Source organism: Nicotiana tabacum, chromosome 4 (genome assembly GCF_000715075.1).
Source record: "Nicotiana tabacum cultivar K326 chromosome 4, ASM71507v2, whole genome shotgun sequence".
Taxonomy (NCBI): Eukaryota; Viridiplantae; Streptophyta; class Magnoliopsida; order Solanales; family Solanaceae; genus Nicotiana; species Nicotiana tabacum.
In genome coordinates, this window is record NC_134083.1 from 134,995,925 (window position 1) to 135,016,487 (window position 20,563).

Here is a 20,563-nt window from a genome sequence, read left to right on the forward strand (position 1 = left end):
TCAATTCAACAACAGTCTTGGGGTTAAAGTATTGCAATGCAGCCATGTACCTGGGTAGAGATGCAAAGGACTTATCCCAGTTACCATAAACGTTTGCGTCCGATAAATGTCTTTCTTTTGGTAATGGTGCACCCATATTCCTGGTGGATAGATGTTATACACTCTTTGATCTTGTACCTTATAGACGTTTTAATGTGTGGAATCAAGACAAGAGAAATCAAGTCAACATTCAAGTTAAAATGATTCCCACTGAATGTGTCCATTTCACAATTGTGTGTGCCAATGTATTTACCCACAACCCATATATTTGTTTTCTTCTTCCTTGCACGCAGCATCCAATTACAACCCGTAAACCATCTACGACAGACTACCTTGTATACATCTGGAGATGAATCGCGTACCATGATCTTACGACACTCTTTTACGTTGTACATTAGCACCGCCCTGGTTAGACGCGCTTTATCGGGAAAAAACATGCCCTTTGACAGTACCGTTGCTCTAGATTCATCCCACATTGCTGTCCAAATTTCATCAATATCCCTTGTGAGAGGATCCACATCCGGCATACTTGGCATATGATCAAGGTAGAGAATCTCCCTTGAATGAAATGACACGTGGGACTCGTACACTCTTGGTCTAACGGGGGGTGGAGCATGCTCCCTCGTCAAATCAGGTCCAACATTCTCTTCCTCCTCATTATCACCCTTATCAGGGAAGGGTGTGTTATCTCCAGACTCATTGGCATTGTTGTCATAATCACTATTCTCTTTCTGACTCTGTGCATCTGCCAGATCCCGATTAAATATGTCGTCTTCGGGCAATTGAGCAAGTATAGGACCTTCAAGATGCCCGTTTTCACTACACAACCAACAAAATAATGAGTTACTCAAATTGATAAATACTTTACATATAGATATATCACTTCACTTACAAATCATAATGTGCTGATATCCTATGATAGACATTATCCTGTTGGTGATGACTCCCGGATGGACCACCATGATCAAACACACCAGAACTAGGCATATTCCAATTGGGTGTTGGTTCATAACTTGTAAAATTCATATATGGCTGGTACCCCCTGTGGGATATATGAGTGTTAATACAAATTCAATATAGCAAAAATAAATATCGTAACACAAAGAAAAATTGAAGTTTACCACTCGTCTTGTGGATTATGTAAACTAGGAGAGAAATTATTTCCTCGCTCCTCATTCGCCCGTGGAGATAAGTTTAGATCAGGCCAAACTCTTTCAGTCGGAACCTGTTCGGCTAAAACTACTCCAAAATAACCACCCGATGACTGAGGGATATCCCTGCTTTGCGCAACCTCATTATTGCGAACGTCTTCAACCTTGACGTACATTTCCAACATTTTTATCACAAGAAATTCCTGGTATTCATCCGGAGTCCTCAAAAAATCTCTCAGAATTTCATCGTCCTCGATGTTAAACTCAGCATAACAAGCAACCCCTTGCGGAGTGATAGAATACGGATATCTTTCGGTTACTTTAAGGATCACCGAACGTTTGCTCACACTCATTTTTTTTACATAACAACGATACCAATTTATCGTTCTCTATTATAAGTGGCAACTTAACGTGATATTGTGGAGATAAACTATAGGTTACTGAGTTATTCTCCACCACAACCTCACCCCTCACCCCAATATAATGAAACCCTCACTTTTCGCTCTTTAGACATTATGACAAAATGCAAAACAACTTAACAAAAAAATATTTCAGAAGACTTGAGAATATTTATGAATGGATTTTTAGAAAATTCTTAACCTCCTTAAATAAGGTAAAAACTAGTCTAGGGATACAATTTGTTTAGGTATAGCGCCTTAAATAAGGGCGCTATAGCCAGTTGAATTATTGTTATGTCAGTTAATCCCAGAAGAATTATTGGTGGGCCCCCACAAAATATGTATAGCGCGATAATAAAAGGCGCTATACCTTTCGTCTTTTCAAATTGATGTATAACTCCCTTTTAAAGGGCGCTATACTTTAATGGGCAAGCGGTCGTTAAGGTATATCATCCTTTAAAAGGGCGTTATACATATTTTGGTTACCATATTTTTTTTTCACACATTTTGATCGTTTGAGTCCAAAAGAACCACATTTTGGTTTCGGTCTTGTTATTTAGTGAGGGTATATGGTTTGTGAATGATTGGGAAGGTTTTGGTTCTCGAGTTGGATAAGCTGGCATGTCATAGAGTATGGTGTCATGGATTCAATCCCTGAGGCTAGTATATTAGAAGAGATTATTTGAACGTTTTAAATAGTCTTGGAGGTCTACACTTGAATAAGAACATCAATAGAGTATATGTTATGTTCTAATCGCCGATATCAACAATTATCGTTGGTGTGATGCTCGAGACTATTTTGAAAGCTTGTTCCTGCCCGTGATATTTGAAGTTTCTAAATTGCTCGAAAACTAGCAAGAGTATAAGTGTGAGGTAATGATATTTGACAAAAATCTATATATTTAATATGTTTTTACCTCATGTTCTGAAATTCTTTGTAGTTTTTTAGATCAATATCAGTGAAATATGAGCTAATTACGTGTTTTATGCATGCTGGATGTGTTTGGAGGAAATCAGAATAAGAAGGGAAAAGTTGGTATAAGTTTGCGCTAAAAGGTTGAAAATCTTAAACTGAAAGAGGGGCGTTTAAGCCTGGTTATGTCACGTTGAGTCAGGCGTTCAAGAGAGGATTAAATTATGCAAAAGAGCGGAGTAAAGAGAAGGAGACCTTCATCGCATGCGATGCTCGAAGAAGACCTGTCCACCAATCCTCGCGATGCGAGCGCGTGGGAAGTGCGTCCCAGTTATCCCGTCTGACCCGAGATTGGTTGATGCAGCCTCCCTCTTACCTTAAGCCATATTTGTACCCCAAGAAATGTCTTTCGGAGGGGAATAACCGAATGCAAAAGGGATTCGACGACGAGTTTCTCTTTCTTTATTTTCTTTATTAGTTATGAATTTCTACAATTGTTTTGAGGTGACAGCTATGCGTGGCTAATTTTTTTATTTCTCGGTTGTGGTTAGCCATGAATATTAAAGTATAACAATTTTTTCTCTTTTAATATGAATTAACATTATATGATTGTTATTTTAATTTTGTGCGTAATTGGTTAATAGTCTGGACAATAATTAAATTCTATTTACTATCTAGGTTATGCTTAACAAAGTGGGTGTGATGATCCGATAGGTTATTTATAGATTTAACCTTCATTTCTGTATTTTGAGATCTCGACTAGCTCCATTTAGTCTTTTTTGATTTACGTGTGCAGTCCGTGTCCTTTTCTGGAAGGTTTTTATGTGAAAATTTGATAAACAAATGTGAAATCGTGGCTTAAAACTCATTTGAGTTGACTTCGATCAACGTTTTGAGCAGACAGACCCGGATCAGTATTTTAAATATCCTGATGGGTCCATATCGTAATTTGGGACTTGGGCGTATGCCCGGAATCGAATTCGGAAGTCCCTAACTCGAATTATCGACATTTGTTGAAAACTAGAAGTTTAGAGGTTTTAAGAAATTTCAAGTTTGACCGTAATTTAACTTTGTTGCTACCGGGTCCAGATTCGAGTTCCGAAACTTGGTATAGGTTCATTACTGTATTTATGACTTGTCTGCAAAATTTGGTACAAAACGGAGTTAATTTGACGTGATTCGGACGTCCGGTTGTTAAAATGAAAGCTCATAAGCTTCTTCAAAATATTTCATTGATTTGGTATCTAATTTATAGTTCTAGGTGTTATTTCGGTGTTTTGATTGCGCGAGCGAATTCGTATGATATTTTTGGACTTGTGTGCATGTTTGGTTTGGAACCCCGAGGTTCGGGCGAGTTTCTGATAGGCTATGGATGATTTTGAACTTACAAATTCTGGTTTTCTTGATTTCTACTAGTTTCTGGTGCATGCTTCTTCGCGATCGTGGTCGCGAAGATACTCCTGCGATCGCGAAGAGTATTTGGGTCTGGGGGTGATTTTACTCAATGCGAACACGAGGCTTTGGTCGCGAACGCGGAGTAGGTGGGGTGGGGGTGGGGGGGACTGCCCTTCGCGAACACGACCACACCATCGCGAACGCGTAGCATTAGAGAGGCAAGGGCTCGAAAATGGATTTACTCTACGCGAACGCGAGCCCAGGCTCGCGAATGCGAAGGCAAGGTGGGCTAAGCCTACGCGAACGCGTAGAGTATTTCGCAATCGCGTAAGCCAATTGGGCAGTGTCCTTCGCGAACGCGGCAGGTGTCTCGCGATCGCGATGAACACCTGACGCCCAGTCATTTAAACTTCTAAAAAATGGGATTTTACCCATTTTCACCATCTTTCCATTAGAGCTCGGCCTAGAGGCGATTTGGAAGAGAAAATTCATCATCCTTTTATAGGTTAGCATACTTTAACTCATTTTCTTTTATTTCTATCACCACTCATTAATTTCTAGCTTTAATCTTTGTTCTTTCATGGTAGAAAATTAGGGGTTTGGAAAGAATTGGGGGGGTTTTGCAAATTTAGAATTTAGACCTCAAATTGGGGTCGGATTTTGAAACTAATTACACAATCGGGCTCGAGGTGAATGGGTAAATGGGTTTTGGTCTGAATCTCGGGTTTTGACCAAGCAAGCTTGGGGTTGACTTTTGGGAAAAAGTGTAAAGATCTTAACTTTATGTATTGTAATTTAATTCCCTAGCATTATTTGATGTTATTAAGTCGATTTTGGTTAGATTCGATTGATTTGGAGGTAGATTTTAGAGGAAAGGCCCTGATATAGCTTTGATTTTCTTGTGCAGCAAGGTAAGTGTTGTGGTTAATCTTAACGTGAGGGATTAAGACTTGTTTGCCTATTTGCTACGTGCTTAATGTGTGGGTATAACATATATGTGAGGTGACGAGTACTTATGCGTTGTTGTTGGGTTAAAGCATGTGGGAAGAACTTGTTTCCTTGTGATTTATTGCCTCTTTAATTATGACATCCATGCTTACATTAGATTACTATTTATTTGACCGTTCCTTCCGTATTTATGGATTAATTATGATTGTTAAGTATTTTGGAAGTTGAGGTTTGGTATCTTGAAATCATTATTGACGTAAAGAACATCCTTTGTATTATTTATCTCCCGAATTTTTATATTCATTACTACATGGCAAGGGAGAGTGTTAAAGCACGAAAGATGATGTCGTGCCATTTTATTACTTCATTTATTGATTAATACATAGTGAGGAAGAGAGATAAAGCATGAAGGGTGATGTCATGCCATCTATATCAATTATTCATTGTTACATGGGCAAATCGAGAGTAAAAGCATGAAGGGTGATGCCGTACCATTTCATTCTACTTATGTCCTCATTTCATGGTAAAGTTAAGAGTAAAAATACGAAGGGTGATATCGTGCCATCTTTATTCCGTATGTTTATCCATCTTTATTGGTTGATGATTTATTTGGATGTCTTGTGTTGCCTCCTTTTCGCATGTCCCCTCCCAACCGTACATATTAAATCTCTATTTTGTTGTTGTTTGGTACATATATCTATGTTTGTACATGTTTAATTACGTGAGTGTCCTGTCATAGCCTCGTCACTACCTCGTCGAGATTAGGCTCGACACTTACGGAGTACATTGAGTCGGTTGTACTCATACTACACTCTGCACTTCTTGTGCAGATTTTGATATTGGTCCCAGCTGTACGTGAGGTGCACTATCTCAGATTATCACATTCGGAGACTTGAGGTAGATCTGCTGACATCCGCAGACCTTGAAGTCCCCTTCCACTTTCCTCTTTTACTGTTCATTTCATTCGAAACAATTGTATTTATTTCAGACTCCATTTGTAGAACTTCTAGTAGCTCGTGCACTTGTAACACCAGATTCGGGGTTGTATTAGATATTTCAGTTGTTATGATTTTCTGCACTTTATTTCATAATTTATTTCAGTTATTTCGATTTCTTTCTTATTATTTAACTTGATCTATATAAGAAAATGGATAAACTATTCTAACGTTGGCTTGCCTAGCAGGTGAAATGTTAGGCGCCGTCACGGTTACGAGGATGGGATTTTCGGGTCGTGACAGTCGTTCTTAAATTAGAGAAGAGCTAAAGAGAGCATGATCTTAGTCGTATGATTAGAGTGCAGATTTGTGTTAGAACAGAAATATACCTAGTCACCTCGCTTAATTACATGCCATGATCTCAATGCATTTTTAATCTATTAATTTCATAGGAATATTCTGAGTAGGCGAGTAGTAATTTGAGAGAATACTGTGACTAATTTTAATTCGATTAATTAGCAACCATCGGTAATTTGGATTAAGGATGAATAATCAGAACTCAATAGGGATGGTGAACCGGCCACAACGCTGGAATATTAATTCAACTCTTAACAATAATCTTTCACTTTTGCAGTTTTATTACTTGTTTAATTTTTGCAATAGAAGATTAATAACAAAATTCTCAATTTGGTGAACTCAATTAGATAAAAAAAGTTTTAGTTGAATTAGTGAGTAATTAACATATGTCTCTATGAGTTCGATATACTTTAAGTTACTGTAGTACTTGTTAATCATATATACTTTCGTGTGTATTTGAAAATAATATTGGCGTGAACAGACTGTTATTAAGATAATTTAGAAAATCATGTAGTTGAGGATAGTGACATCATGGCTGTGCCCCAATTAGAAGGTGTTTAATTTTCTCCCTTGTGTGTGAAATGGTCTATTCCCACACCCTTTTATTGATTCTGGAATTGCAAGCAAAGTTCTTTGGTCCCTCACTTCTTTTGGTTGGCTCTTCCACACCTGTCACCCAAAACTTGCTCTTCTTTTCCCCCTTTTTATAATACACACATGTAGCCCATTTTCTATTCTCCATTATCTTGTTAATGTAGTAATTTACTAGTCTAATGTAGCTTTAGAACTATGGCTCTCTCTCTTTACTTTATTTTATTTTATTTTACACTATCATGATATGATGAAACCAACATGGTGCGATAAGACCACTCGTGTGTGACTAGGCTAAATTCTTTTCCTAGTCATTAGTCAAAACACTGACTATTAATGTTGAGACAAAGGAATTTATAAGAGAGACTAAGGAATTTATTAGACTTATCTTCCTGCTTTGCCATCAGGAAAATTCACTACTCATATGTGCTTCTTTTTACTTTCCTGACCCCTCTTTTGTTATATATTCCTTCTCTTACTTCATCAAATTTACAACTAAAAGAAATTGAGTACTAGCATATATGTTTGTGGAGTGGATATTACAAACAGGTTTTATGCAATTATTGTCGAAATGAGGCAAGCAAATAATTAAATTCAAAAGTATTATATTGTACCAACTTCCTTTGGAGAATATATAATTATTTTGTCTGACTTAGCAAGACAAATTCTAGTTTTATTAAAGATAACAACTCATAATAATATTTTTATATAATTTGTAGATATTAAAATTTTTGATTTTTTTAATTTCATATCTAATTTAGGTTTAAAAATTGATCAACTTGGATATAATTTTTTCACAATATATTATTCTTGTATTCCATTTATGCAAAAATATTTGTATGAAGTTTACGAAATTAATATTAAAATAATATAATATTAAAAAATCTAGTTAAGAAAAAGCATCATATCAAATTTAAATTTGAATGATTTAATAATTTTAAATTATCTAAAGTTCTAAAATTATTTAAATAAATTGTTGTTAAATATTTTGAGATATTGAGAAAAAGAAAAGAGTCTAGTGTAAAATGGGAAGGAGGAGGTATTTTGATTTTAAAAAAATAAAGAAGAAGTGGTAAACCAATAGTAGTAATATGTTCATTGACTTTTCCTCCAAAATTGTGAATCCATTGTTACACTAGTTGAAATTTGTTGTCTTCCTAAAATCTTAAGGCCCAACCAACCCTCCTTCCTCTTTCTGCTCCGTGGGCCCTCTTTCTTGTCTTTCTCTCTCACACACACACGTACACATAGTTGTTGCAGCTTGACATCATTATAGCCTTGTGTAGCTTTTATGCAAATTCCATTCCTAAACAGCCTTTCATTATTTCAAAGAACCCAACTTTGAATGTCATCTTTTCCTTAATTTCTGCTTAAGGGTGCAAGACCAAAGATTTGCCTTTTGCTTTTACTTGCATCTCTGAAAGGAATTTCTAGTGTTGACCCTGAAATATTTTGTCTCAGGTTTGAGTTGGGTGAGTTCAAGAACCAGTTCAATTAGCAAAAAAGCTTGAATCTTTGTTTGTATTTTCGTTGACCCTTTTGAGTTTGAGGGTAGAATGGAGACACAAAATGGTAGCAAGTCAAAGATAGATGATTATGAAGTGATAGAGCAAATTGGAAGAGGAGCTTTTGGTGCAGCATTTCTTGTTCTTCATATAACTGAGCAGAAGAAGTAAGCAAATTTAATTTTTCCTATGTTTCTGGTTTATTGGAAGTAATGCTTCCTGGTTAGCCAACCTTTTCTTGTCTTTTCAATTTTGGGGTAAGGGAGATATGTGGTTTTAGATTTCATAGATTTTTGCTTCTTTAGGCGTTTTGAAAAAAAGCATTTCTCAGAATTTATATACTTAGTTACTACTACTATTTTTTTGAGGGATAGTGCTTTGTGTTGGTATTTGCAAAACTTGTTTATGGTAATAATGCATTTGCTGGGATTCCGAGGAGCAAACTTCTAATATGTAGCTTGTTTGAGATGGATACTCACTTTTTATCAATTTCAAGAACTAATTGTATTATGCTTCTTTCTTAATAAAAAAATGTCTTGATGGAGTGGCCCCGGGGGCTTAATTCAAGTGGCAAAGGTTCGAGCCCTGTGGCATGCGAACTAATCCTGGTGTTTAATAGTAGTAAAAATGTTGAGGCGTGGGCCCATTATCTCCGAGTTTCGAAGGCTGTGTTTCGTCCTTAGGTCCTTAGGGTTGGACCTAGACGGATTTCTCGGTCATCAAGAATACAAAAAATAATTGTCTTGATGGAGTGTTTCTATCTACTTAAAGCATGTAAAGGAAACTTGTTATGTGCTGTTGTAGATCTTATCTTCTTTTAATATTCTAGTCTTTCAGTGTTCATAATGTAACAGAAAACAAAGAAATTCAAGATGAAGTGATTTATACTGGCAACAAGGTACTCATAGACAGAAACCAATAATTAATATTTAGCTGCATTTGCAGTTTTAAAGTGAGAATTTATGTTGGCTTTTATGGACTGTGTAGTTGGCTTTAATTATGAAAACATAATTATACAACTGTAAATTACCCGTATTCTGATTGAGCTACATGTTCTATGTAGTACTGAATCCCTTGTGTAGAATATTCAAATTATTGAGACTGGTAATAATTGTTGAAGACTGTTTTGAATGGACTATTGATATCACTATCATTATTTTCCTTTTAGATATGTTCTGAAGAAGATACCTTTAGCAAAGCAGTCAGAGAAGTTCAAGCGTACTGCACATCAAGAGGTCATTTTAAATGCTTCTTTATATTGTTTTCTTTTGTATGGCTTTTACAATCAAACGGTAGTCAATCTTTTCTTCATTCTGAGGCTAGATTGCCTAATTTTGAGGTTGGTTGATCAGAAGCCTTCAGCTCACTATTGAATGCATAAGTACATGATTCAATGCTTAAATTGAGCAACCTAATGTTAGGTTGCCTGTTTTAATGATCCTTTTAGATTTGATATTGGAAAGCTATACTATACAAAAGTACAACAACAACAACAATAACAACAACAAACCCAGTGAAATCCAACTAGTGGTGTCTCAGGAGGGTAAAGTGTACGTAGCCCTTACCCCTACCTCGAAAGACCCTCGGCTCAAGAACCTATACTATACAAAAGTGTTCCATCATAAAGACTCAGAAGTGGTATCTATCATCGATAGTTTGTGTTTCGTTTCCAATATCTTGAGGGTCTAATTGACGCCAATAAATCAGTTGTCTTAGATTCTTGTGCACGTCTTTCCTTGTCAGCCGTCAATGTCCTTGCCTTACAGTCCTCAAACCTAATTTTTTTCCAAATGCTGCATTTGCTTTCTACTATGAGATAGATATTCCAAATATTTAAGCTAAGCATTTCCTTAATCATCCATTTTGAATTGGTCTTTGGTCATGGATGTCACTAAGACAAGTTCGGTTCATAATAAAAGGCAAAATTTTCTTCAACAGTAGAACTTTGTTAATTTGGGCGTACAAAAATAAGAGCACATATTCTATAGCTTAACCAAGAAGTAATTACGGAATTTTGAACAAATGCTATGGCATTGGTCATCATTCTCATACCACAGATGTGTCATTTCACTATTTTACTCTTGTACATTTGAAGGGGCAGTCTTACTCTTCAAACCCCTTTCTTATTTGAGCAGTCTTCCTTAGTAATTGAATCATGATTAGTTAGACCATATGGTTAAGCAGATTGGAGAAGATCTTCAGCGATATTAGAAGCAGATATTTTCCATAATTTTTGGTAGAGAAGAAAAGTAGAAAACTATTGTGAGTGTGACCATCCAAACCAAAATCTCATAGCAAAGGTTAGCAATTTCAGACCTTAGTTGAAGGAAATTCTTAGGTTGGAAAATTATATGTAAATTTTGCTACTTCTGGATATTAGTAAATGCTACAATCGCTTTCTTTTAGGACGTGGAGCACATTTTCATACTTATAAAATTTGGTGCCTACTCCTAAAATGTTCTTGTGAAGAACTTTATAAGCCAGAAGGTCTCGCAAAAAAATATTCCCTTTGCTCTAATTATGTGGCCATTATCCTGTCAAAGTTGGGTTGACCTATATAAGCAAGCCTTCTGTTGCAGCCTTTGATACTATTGAGTTTATGGTAACGAATAGATAGTGTACCGACGATGCCTTTTTACTTTTAGAAGAAAAATAGTCATTGTAGTCAAGAAAAGTTAAGTAATTGAAGAGTTAAACTTTTTTCTTACCTTTACCGATAAAAAAAAATCTTACCTTTGAACCTGCACACATTCAACTTATCTTATTAATTTAGTATTCTCGTCAAATTAGGCCACTTAAAATGGGACGATTTTAACAACGTTGAGATGTTTGTATAATATTATGTTATCTGATTATATGCTTGTATGTTTCGTTCTATGGCAGATGAATCTGATAGCTAAGCTAAGCCATCCATATATTGTGGAGTACAAGGATGCTTGGGTCGACAAGGTATATTATGTTATTCAGTTCTAGCAGAGGATTTGAAACTGCAATAACTATCCTTCATTTGAAAAAATTTCCACATCGAGTTGGCTCAGAAAAGGCTTGACTTTGTTTTTCTTTCAGGGGAACTCTATATGCATCGTTACCAACTATTGTGAAGGTGGAGATATGTGAGTGGTTATCCTAACCTGCTAGCATTTTTAGACGATTTCCTTATTTGCACTTATACGTTTCTTTCAAAAGATGGTTGAAACATATTTATAGAGGTGAACTAGCCTTTGATGCAAGTATATGAAGAATCTTTAGACACCTCTTCCTAAATAAAAAGAGCGAAAGCAATAAGATGATCATAGGAATGTTTTATCGTCTGATACGAGCACTCTGACTTTTTTTGGGTGATCAGGGCAAAGATCATAAGGAAGTCAAGAGGAGCTCTCTTCCCAGAAGAGGTAGTTTAGATACAACTTCCATCATAATGGGTTCTCTGTACTAGCATGTTTCACTTAAAGTTATGTGCTCACCATCTTTTTCCTCCGCAGAAACTCTGCAAATGGCTGACTCAGCTATTACTGGCAGTGGATTATCTGCATTCCAACCGTGTTCTACACAGAGACGTGAAGGTATAAACAGGACCTGATCTGTTTATGAGCTTTCCTAGTATGACATGTTTTAACATGAACTACTTCGATTTCAGTTATCTAACATTTTTATCACAAAGGACAATGACATCCGGCTAGGTAAGAATGACGGCCAAGTGTTTCATTACCTCCTTGCTTCTCTGTTATGTGTGATCAAATTTGTTTTCACTTTATTTATGCAGGTGATTTTGGATTAGCAAAACTTCTAGATGGAGAAGGCCTTGCTTCCTCAGTATGATTTCTCTTTATATTCATACAACTGTAGTGGAAAAATCAGCTCCTGCTTATTAGCAACGAACTATGATCACCTACACAAATGATTCAATATGTTTAAGTAGTTACTAGATAGAGGGTACCCCATCCCCCTCCAAGGTTGGGAAAACCAGGTGTTCTTTTTAGTTATAATATAGTATGCCATCTTGTAGTGAATTTTATATTACGGCAGTTGTCAATTACAAACAACCCCGTCTTCATTTGTTTGAGGAACATGCTATGACTTCTTACTCTGCCAACAAGCTCTATTAGTGACTTGTTCCATCCAAACAGGTTGTTGGTACTCCAAACTATATGTGCCCTGAGCTCCTTGCTGATATACCATATGGCTACAAATCCGACATATGGTCTCTTGGTAAGAGAATTGGGGGAAGCAATGTATTTCCTTTTGTATTATTTCCTTAATATTGGAATAAAAGTTTGATGTGATTGTAGGATGCTGCATGTTTGAGATTGCCGCACACCAAGCACCATTTAGAGCTCCAGTAAGTTGACCTTAGCTACCTGTGGACATCATAATACATTCATTACCTTAATATATTTGTGCGGTATATTGAATTTTTTTTATTCTGCAGGACATGACTGGACTTATCAATAAAATAAACAGGGGTACTTTATCGCCACTTCCAATTATATACTCCTCCAACTTGTAAGTAGCTTCCAACCATTGTTAAGAAGTGGTTCCTATTTCCTACTACTAGCACTTATGATTGTTATTCTAGCCACAAAAATACAGCTAATCATCAAACTGACAAAATGGATTAATCCTTACAGGAAACAGATTATTAAAAGCATGCTAAGGAAAAGCCCTGAACACAGACCAACAGTGAGTGCTAGCTGCATATATTCAATGCAATTCAATCTGAAATCATCATTCTTTCTGATTTTTTTTTTTTTTTTTATGTTCACTTTTAGACTGCGGAGTTGTTAAGGCATCAACATTTGCAACCATACCTCCTTCGCTGCCGCAACCCTTCATCTGCTTTTCTTCCAGTGAAGTCCCCAAACAGCCCAAAGGAAAAAACAAAGCAATCACCTGGAAAATCTGGCAGTCCTAGATTCATAAAAGACAGACCTCTAAGGCTAAAAGAGAAGGTTCCTGTTTTTAACTTTGATGAAAGTGACAAACCTCTAAGGCTAAAAGAGAAGGTCCCCGTTATTTACTTTGATGAAAGTGACAACATTCGGCCACGAAATTTATCAGACAACTATGACACTTTTAAAGCCAAACTCGAGACTAAGAGAGTTGATCCCACTAGCTACTCAACAAAGATCTTTGTAAATGGTGCGGATTCTAAATGTTGGGACACTAGTGAGGAAGCTATTTGCAACGGAGACGGTCTATCCGACTCTCTATTGCAAGAAGGAAGTACAAATATGCCAGAATCTTCAAGATTCATGGCAAACACTGAGCAAGTTTCTGTTGAGCATGCTCAACAATTTGAAGAAGGTGACGGGGAGAGTGACAAAACAAAAGACCTTGAGGTGTTGAGCACTCCAAGTGGCAGTGGAGAAGCAGACCTGAATGAACTAGATTGCATCTCCGAAAAGCCGAGCAGAGTGATTTCGTCTAGTGGAAGCTCCACTGAGAAAACACGGTCCTTTGACGAAGAGAGCACTTCATCGACTACGCAACCTGCAAAATCTGATACTGATGCTGAACTAAGGTGTCATGCATCTGAAACTGAAAACGTTGGCGAGTTCAAAGAAGTTGATGATGACTGCAATGCTTCTGAAAGAAATGGTTCAACCCCACTTAAAGATGACATAGAAAAGAAAGGAAATATGGTTGAAGATGCTAAACAGACCGATAAAGATGCTCTTCAAGCACTAGATGATAGGGTTTCACTGCTTAAGGCGCTAGCTGCATTAGCTGAGCACAAAAATGACTGGGAAAATCCCACTCAACAAAGAGCTGAAGCTCTGGAATCCCTTTTAGAGGTTTGTGCACGACTACTTAAGCAGGAAAAAATTGATGAGCTTGCTGGTGTGCTAAAACCATTTGGCGATGATGTAATTTCATCTAGAGAGACGGCAATATGGTTGACTAAAAGCCTCATGAGTGCACAAAAATTGGCCAAGGGATCGTGATTTTGTGATAGCAAGCTTTCCCTTTACTGGAATATTACTGTACAAATCGATTTGTTTGCTTTCTGTGGGTTGACATAGATGTTTAGCTTGACTGTTGTTTGATTTCCTTCTAAATGATTTGATTTATGAGAAAGCTCACTTTGATTGTATTTTTCATCACAGGAGCTTCTCTGGTGTGTAACATGAGCAACCAAAGTGAGAACTAAGTTATTTTAGGCTTGATGGATTGAGGTTTCCTTAGTTTGAGTGTTTAATTGTAGGACATCTGATGGAATTGTGAAGATCTTAAACTACTCTTGGCTTGGTTTGTTAATGTTTGCTGTTTTGTTTTTTGCTCTATATTATTAATAAAAGTGGACTTGTGCACGGTGTGAACGTGGGATGCATTGTGCACTAGGCTGCCCTTTTTATTTTATTTTCTATTATCTATTATATAGAAGGGGCAAGTGTGGTCGACCAAGGGTAAAATTATCTTTATACTTTCAGTCTAGAATTGTCTTTTCGATTTCCCAACCAAGCCCAGGAGTGAATATAACTGAGCTTTTCGTGTCTTTCTCTTAGCTCTTTCTCTCTTTTTCAATATCATTTCCTAAGTTTCAAGACCATACTGATGGAATTTGGGTTTACTTCTAAATTTGATCCTAATTAATTAGTTCCCTTTTGAATATATGTGCATTCCACTTTCACATCCCAAATTTGCATTCTGTATACTCTGATTCTTTTGTTACACTTTCTAGCCTTATTTTTTGAGTTTCCTTTCAAATTTCTCCAATTTTTGTTTCTTTTTTTACACTTTCTAGCCTTATTTTTTGAGTTTCCTTTAAAATTTCTCCAATTTTTTACAGTGTGTGCTATATTTCGTTCGAAGTTTTGCAGAATTTTTCTCCACTCTTTCTTTGTTAGTTGCACCCATGTGTTGGTAATGGGTATTTGACGGGTATCTCTTATTCACTACTCTCTCTGGTGATTTCTTCCATTGTGTACGTCTGATTTGCACATCTTTGTTGGAAAATTTTCTGCAGAGGCTTAAACACGATTTGGGTATAATGAATTTTCATATAGGACAAAAATGGTGAAGAAACAAACAAGATCTCTCATGCAACCAAGGTGTTTGATAATGTCTTAAATAGAAGAACTGTGTTGTTTACTTGAGAGTTGAATTCGACATTTTTGGTATGTATTTTTACTGGATGCTTGTTTTTTGGGTTTCTTTAAAAAGACTATTCTTTGACTTTTCTGTAGGTTATGGAAATATGTTCCCTTTAATCACATAGCATTAACAAGATCTTCTACTCTTTCTTGACATACAATGATATACGTATATTATTTACTCTTTGATTTTTGCATTTGAAAGATTTAACTTGAGAAACTGCACATGAAAGATCAACAAGAAAAAATCTCAGTGAGGAACTTTACCATAAGGTGTTAAATTTGAAAATGTCGTAGGCAATATGGCATTAAAGGCTAAAAGTTTGTAATGGAGGTTTCAATAATTGTGGTGGAGATTTTGTTAACTAATGGTTCTAATGCTAATTGGCGCTTTTCTTGATGTTTATACGGCCAATTAGTATCCCTCAAATTATTATTTGTTTTCTTTAGACTATGTAATTTTGGATGCATGACCCCGAACTAATAAATGTATCGGTACATAGCAGAAAAGGAGAAGCTCTCATACTGGAGCTTTCCTTCTGGAAGATGGACAAGGCTGATCTTAATATTGGGTCTGCTCAGGTAAAGAAAAGACCTTTACGAGTTCAAAAGAAAAGATTTGTTCAACAGTATTCACGAAATTGTGCGTATTTACTACTGCTATGTAACTCAAATATGATGTAAAATGACTAGGTTGATATTTTGGGAAGTACAAGTCTCTAAAATTATAGTAACATGTTAGTTTTTTGACATTTTTTATGAAATTTATTTATTTATCTTTTACTTGATTGAAACATTTATGGGATAGAATAGTGAAAAAGAAAAAAGAAGAGAATGTAGGTTAGAAGTACAATAATAGAGAATTAAGAGATGAAGAGGAACAGTGATGGATATTTCAAAATGGGTAGGAAAATGACTATTGAAATGAAAACTAAAACGTTGAAGTGAAATGTTTATGTTTAGTTTTTCCTTTTTCCATTATTTGGCCCAGGTAATATACAAGTCAATCATATTTCTGTTATACTATTTGAATAAAATGAGTAGTGTCTATTTCTTGCTGCTTGAGGTTTATACATATTTTTAGCTTTTGCTATTTTTTATGTTCTTTGATAATTAATTTACTGTGTCGCCAGTTTGTTGCTTTCATGATGTTCTTGATAATCTTTTTCTTCCTCTGTTGCTTTTAACTTTTCTTTTCTTTCACTTCATTTTCTGATAAATTTTTCCTCTATTACTATACTTCTCTTTTTTTTCCCTTCATTTTCTTTTAGTTCATGGAAGGTGAATTTTATTGAGTTCCTCATACAAATAGATAACTTTTTATGTATGACTAAATTGGATTTAAATAAATTTTAGGCTTAATACATCGACAACCTCTTAAAGTTGTCCTCACTTTTCACTTAAATACTTTTTCTTTAAATATGTTCCATTTGAACATTTTATCCAGACTTTTACCGTGTCATTTAGACACAAAAAACTTACATGGCAAGTAAGTATTTCTCACATTTTTTATGCGCGTGAAATGATTCGAAAAACAAATGCCTCATACTTCTCGCCGGAAAATAAATAATTTTTGCCGGAAAAGCGTTCCTCAGCAATTCAAAAGGAGGCAGAGATTAAAAAAAAAGGTGCATTGTCCATATCATTTCCTGTTTCTAGGCCATTGAGCTTCATGACATCAACGATTCAGCCTCAAATGGGTTCCAAATTTAATCCTCCATCAAAATAAAACAATACCCACTTTGTAAATATTCGAAAAACATAGATCTGAATTGACCCAGCTCCTTCAACGGTTGGCAATGGTGCTTCAAATCCAACTAGCTTCAAACATAGATCTGCACCATGTAAGTTCATATTGATGTTAAGAGCAAACCCCAATATTCATTTAACCAAAACATCAACAAATCGAAGGTTTCAAATTTCGATTCTTCGTTTCAAGTTCTTCCAATTTTTAATGGTAAATCTCCGGATTGAGCCACGATTTCGCCGTCATAACTTTTATCGGTGGACTGTCATCACTTTCGGTGGAACGGCGGCGGCAACCACTTTTATCGGGCCAAGCTTCGTCATCACGAGGTGGGGTTCGGAAGGGGTGCGGTTCGCAGAGGTTGCTGATGGAACGACGGTAAAATGTGCGGCTGTTTGTTGTTGTTGCCCATGTAGGCTCATGAATCTCTTTGTGCTAACCGGGTATAATTTGCTGGTGGTACTTTGCCAGAAATGCCAGTGTCGGCCGATGAAGAAAGGGCTTTTGGTGCGGTGTGAAGAACGGAGCTTTTTTGTAATTTTTTTCTTTATTTTTTCAGAAGTTTTTTTTCATTTATTTAAGTTAAATCCACGTGTTCCCGTTTTATTCGTCACTCTGGCATGTGAATTATACACATCTTGTTTGATTGCCTATCAATTTGTGTGTCTAAATGATACAGTAAAAGCCTGGATAAAGTGTTCAAATGGAACATACTTAAGATGAAGTGTTTAAGTGAAAAGTGAAGATAACTTTAAGGAGTTGTCGATCTATTGTGCCTAATTTTTATCCTGACATTAGTTATCGGGTCTTGGCTTCTTTTTAAGGCAATGTTAATTAGGCTTCAGCAATTAGGTGTCTTTTGAAAGTTGTCCTTAATATGAGTTGTAACTGGTACTTGGCAGGCATTGCTTGATTATCTATTATAAATTATTTCTTATTTTTGCAATACTTTATTTCTATTTACTTTAATTTAGTGCAAGAAGAATAACTTACTCACAAAAAATATAGAAATTAAAAAAAAATAAGTAGTGTCTAGATCAAGCGTTTGACTTACCAGAGATGTCAGATTGATGTTGCAATTATTTTGTTTCTTTTCTTGAAAATTGTAAAGTGAAGTGCCAGAAAAATGAATCTTTGAATTTGTGCATTGATACATAATGAAAAGCTTTGGTTCTAATACCGAAGCATGTCATTTATAAATCTTAATATATTTTTTTATGTTTTTTTCCTTGGATAAATATTTTCTCTATATATAGTTAGTCACATTGGAGGGTATAGAATTACAGAACAGACTTTGGTTAGCTTTTCGTAAGTGCAAACTATTTTCTTCTACTATTTTTATTCATATGTATTGTATAGTGTTAAATGATATATATTGCAAGCATATTGCAGTTAAAAGGGGAACTAAAATATTGGGATTGTGCTCGGTCGAATGAAGGAAAAAAGATGTTATTGCAAAGGTATTATACTTTTCAAGGATATGTTGCTTTAGACAAGATTTTTCTATGTTATGGACCTGTTCATAGTCATGGAAGAGTTTAACATCCGATTCTGTATGCCTTTTTGCGCTGAAGTCATACTATGATAACACTAACACATATTGAGATTCAAACTCCTCTACTTATATAACATAGACTCAATAAGTTCCTCTATATATTAGTTGTTTTGTGTAGCACTATCTTTTTGTGTCTTCTTTGGCTGCTGAATTTGTAGTTTGATGCATTTCAACCTAAAAGCCTTTTATATTTGTCTCTCAGTCACTGGAAGTATTAACTAGGGGGAATTTTCATAATTACTTAAGGATTTGTTAAATATTCCATAATTTACAACTTGGTTTTGAATTACAAATTGTACAACACATATATAAAAGATAAACTCTAAAAATATGGCAAATTTTCTATTTAGGGGGAATGGAAATCTGAAACGTATAGTTATTCCCTAAATATTCTCCAATTTGTTAAGTATTGATTATCACTATAAACATACTAGATTACTACTACAACATTACCTCATAACCAACGCTTCATATTCCCTAAAAATAGGTACTACATAGAAGTAGTTCGTAAAAAGGTATTGATTCTTCCATTGTGTCTCTTTCTGATTCTCCATCTTGATATACTTAAAGTAAGATACTGTACTCTAAGAAACAATTGTGAATATACCAACTCTGATTCAATACAATGGAGTATGGTAAGACGATCGCAGATATGTTAAATTTGATGTCGAAGGGATTTTGATCAATTCTGATGATGGATCATTCTTATATTTATTTGTAGCTATTTATGCATCGATCAAAGGGTAGGATTATTGTAAACCAATCGTCATTGTTGATGGCAGTTTTCTTAAATCTACATATAGAGGAACAATAATCACCGCTTCCCGTAGGAGAAATTATAACGACCTGACTGGTCGTTTTGAGAATTAGCGTCCCATTCAGCAGCGTAAGGTCTCGAGTAGATTCGTATTAAGTGTTATGGCTTGCGTGTGTGGTCAAGTTCGGTTTTCGGATCATCTAGATCAATTTGGAAGAAGGATGCATGTTTTAGAAGTTTAAGCGGTAAGAGTTGACCGGAGTTTTTACTTTTGTGTAGACGACTCCGAAATGGGATTTTGATGATTCCAATAGTTTTGTATGATAATTTTGGACTTAGGCGTGCGTCCGGATTTGGATTTGGAGGTCTGTAGGGTAATTTGAAGCATTTCGGTAAAAATTAGAAAGTTGAAATTTTGGAAGGTTGAGAGGTTTGACTGGGAGTTGACTTTGATGGTATCGGGGTTGGAATGTGATTAAGAGAGTTGGATTAGCTTCGTTATGTCATTTAGAACTTGCATACAAAATTTGACGTCATTCCAGGTTGATTTGTTATGTTTCGGCACGGGTTTTTGAAGTTAAAAGATTTGAAATTTCATAAGTTTGATTTGTAGTGTGATTCGTAGTTTTAATATTGTTTGATGTGATTTGAGACCTCGAGCGGGTTTGTCTTATATTATGGAACTTGTTGGTATGTTTCGATGGGGTTCCGAGGGCCTCGGGCGTGTTTCAGATGGGTTGCGGGCTATTTTCTCATGTTTTGGATGGCTAATCTAATATCTGGTGTTCCCTTATACGCAATCGTGAAGTTCATTCCGCGTTCGCGCAGGCTATTCTGGTGACTGGATCTTTTCCTCTTCGCTTTCGCATTATTCTGCGCGCGATCGCGTACGTGTGTATCCTCCTTCATCGCATTCGCCTTCACAGTTCCGCGTTCGCGTAGCATAACCTTAGCAGCTGGTATATTTTCTCCTTCACGATCGCATGTTATGGTTCGCGATCGCGTAGTACATTTCTTGGGGGCATTTGTTGTTCCCTTCTTCACGATCGCATGCATTTGTTCGCGATCGCGTAGTACAATTTCTGGGCAGTAGTCATTTCCTTCTTCGCGATCGCAATTGCATTTCCGTAATCGAAATTTGTAAATCACTGAGCAGAAGAATATATTTTCCAAAATTG

General features: G+C 35.9%; 1 protein-coding gene across 1 annotated transcript; it reads left to right on the top strand.

Annotated features, from left to right (window-relative positions):
* Positions 1–7,868: 7,868 nt before the first annotated feature.
* LOC107820190 (serine/threonine-protein kinase Nek6) lies at positions 7,869–14,490 on the top strand. The gene is made up of 13 exons (XM_016646417.2): positions 7,869–8,399; positions 9,401–9,467; positions 11,116–11,181; positions 11,299–11,345; positions 11,579–11,624; positions 11,715–11,795; positions 11,870–11,912; positions 11,996–12,045; positions 12,360–12,441; positions 12,522–12,571; positions 12,662–12,735; positions 12,861–12,912; positions 13,002–14,490. The coding sequence occupies exons 1-13, from the start codon at positions 8,284–8,286 to the stop codon at positions 14,175–14,177; spliced, it is 1,950 nt and encodes a 649-aa protein (XP_016501903.2). The 5' UTR covers positions 7,869–8,283; the 3' UTR covers positions 14,178–14,490.
* Positions 14,491–20,563: the final 6,073 nt, after the last annotated feature.

Bases quoted from the DNA above. Each gene is read 5' to 3' on its own strand.
- LOC107820190 (XM_016646417.2), top strand. From the start codon at position 8,284: ATGGAGACACAAAATGGTAGCAAGTCAAAGATAGATGATTATGAAGTG. The intron at 9,468-11,115 runs GTCATTTTAAAT...GTTCTATGGCAG, and splicing joins AGCGTACTGCACATCAAGAG to ATGAATCTGATAGCTAAGCT. The intron at 11,913-11,995 runs GTAAGAATGACG...TTATTTATGCAG, and splicing joins GGACAATGACATCCGGCTAG to GTGATTTTGGATTAGCAAAA.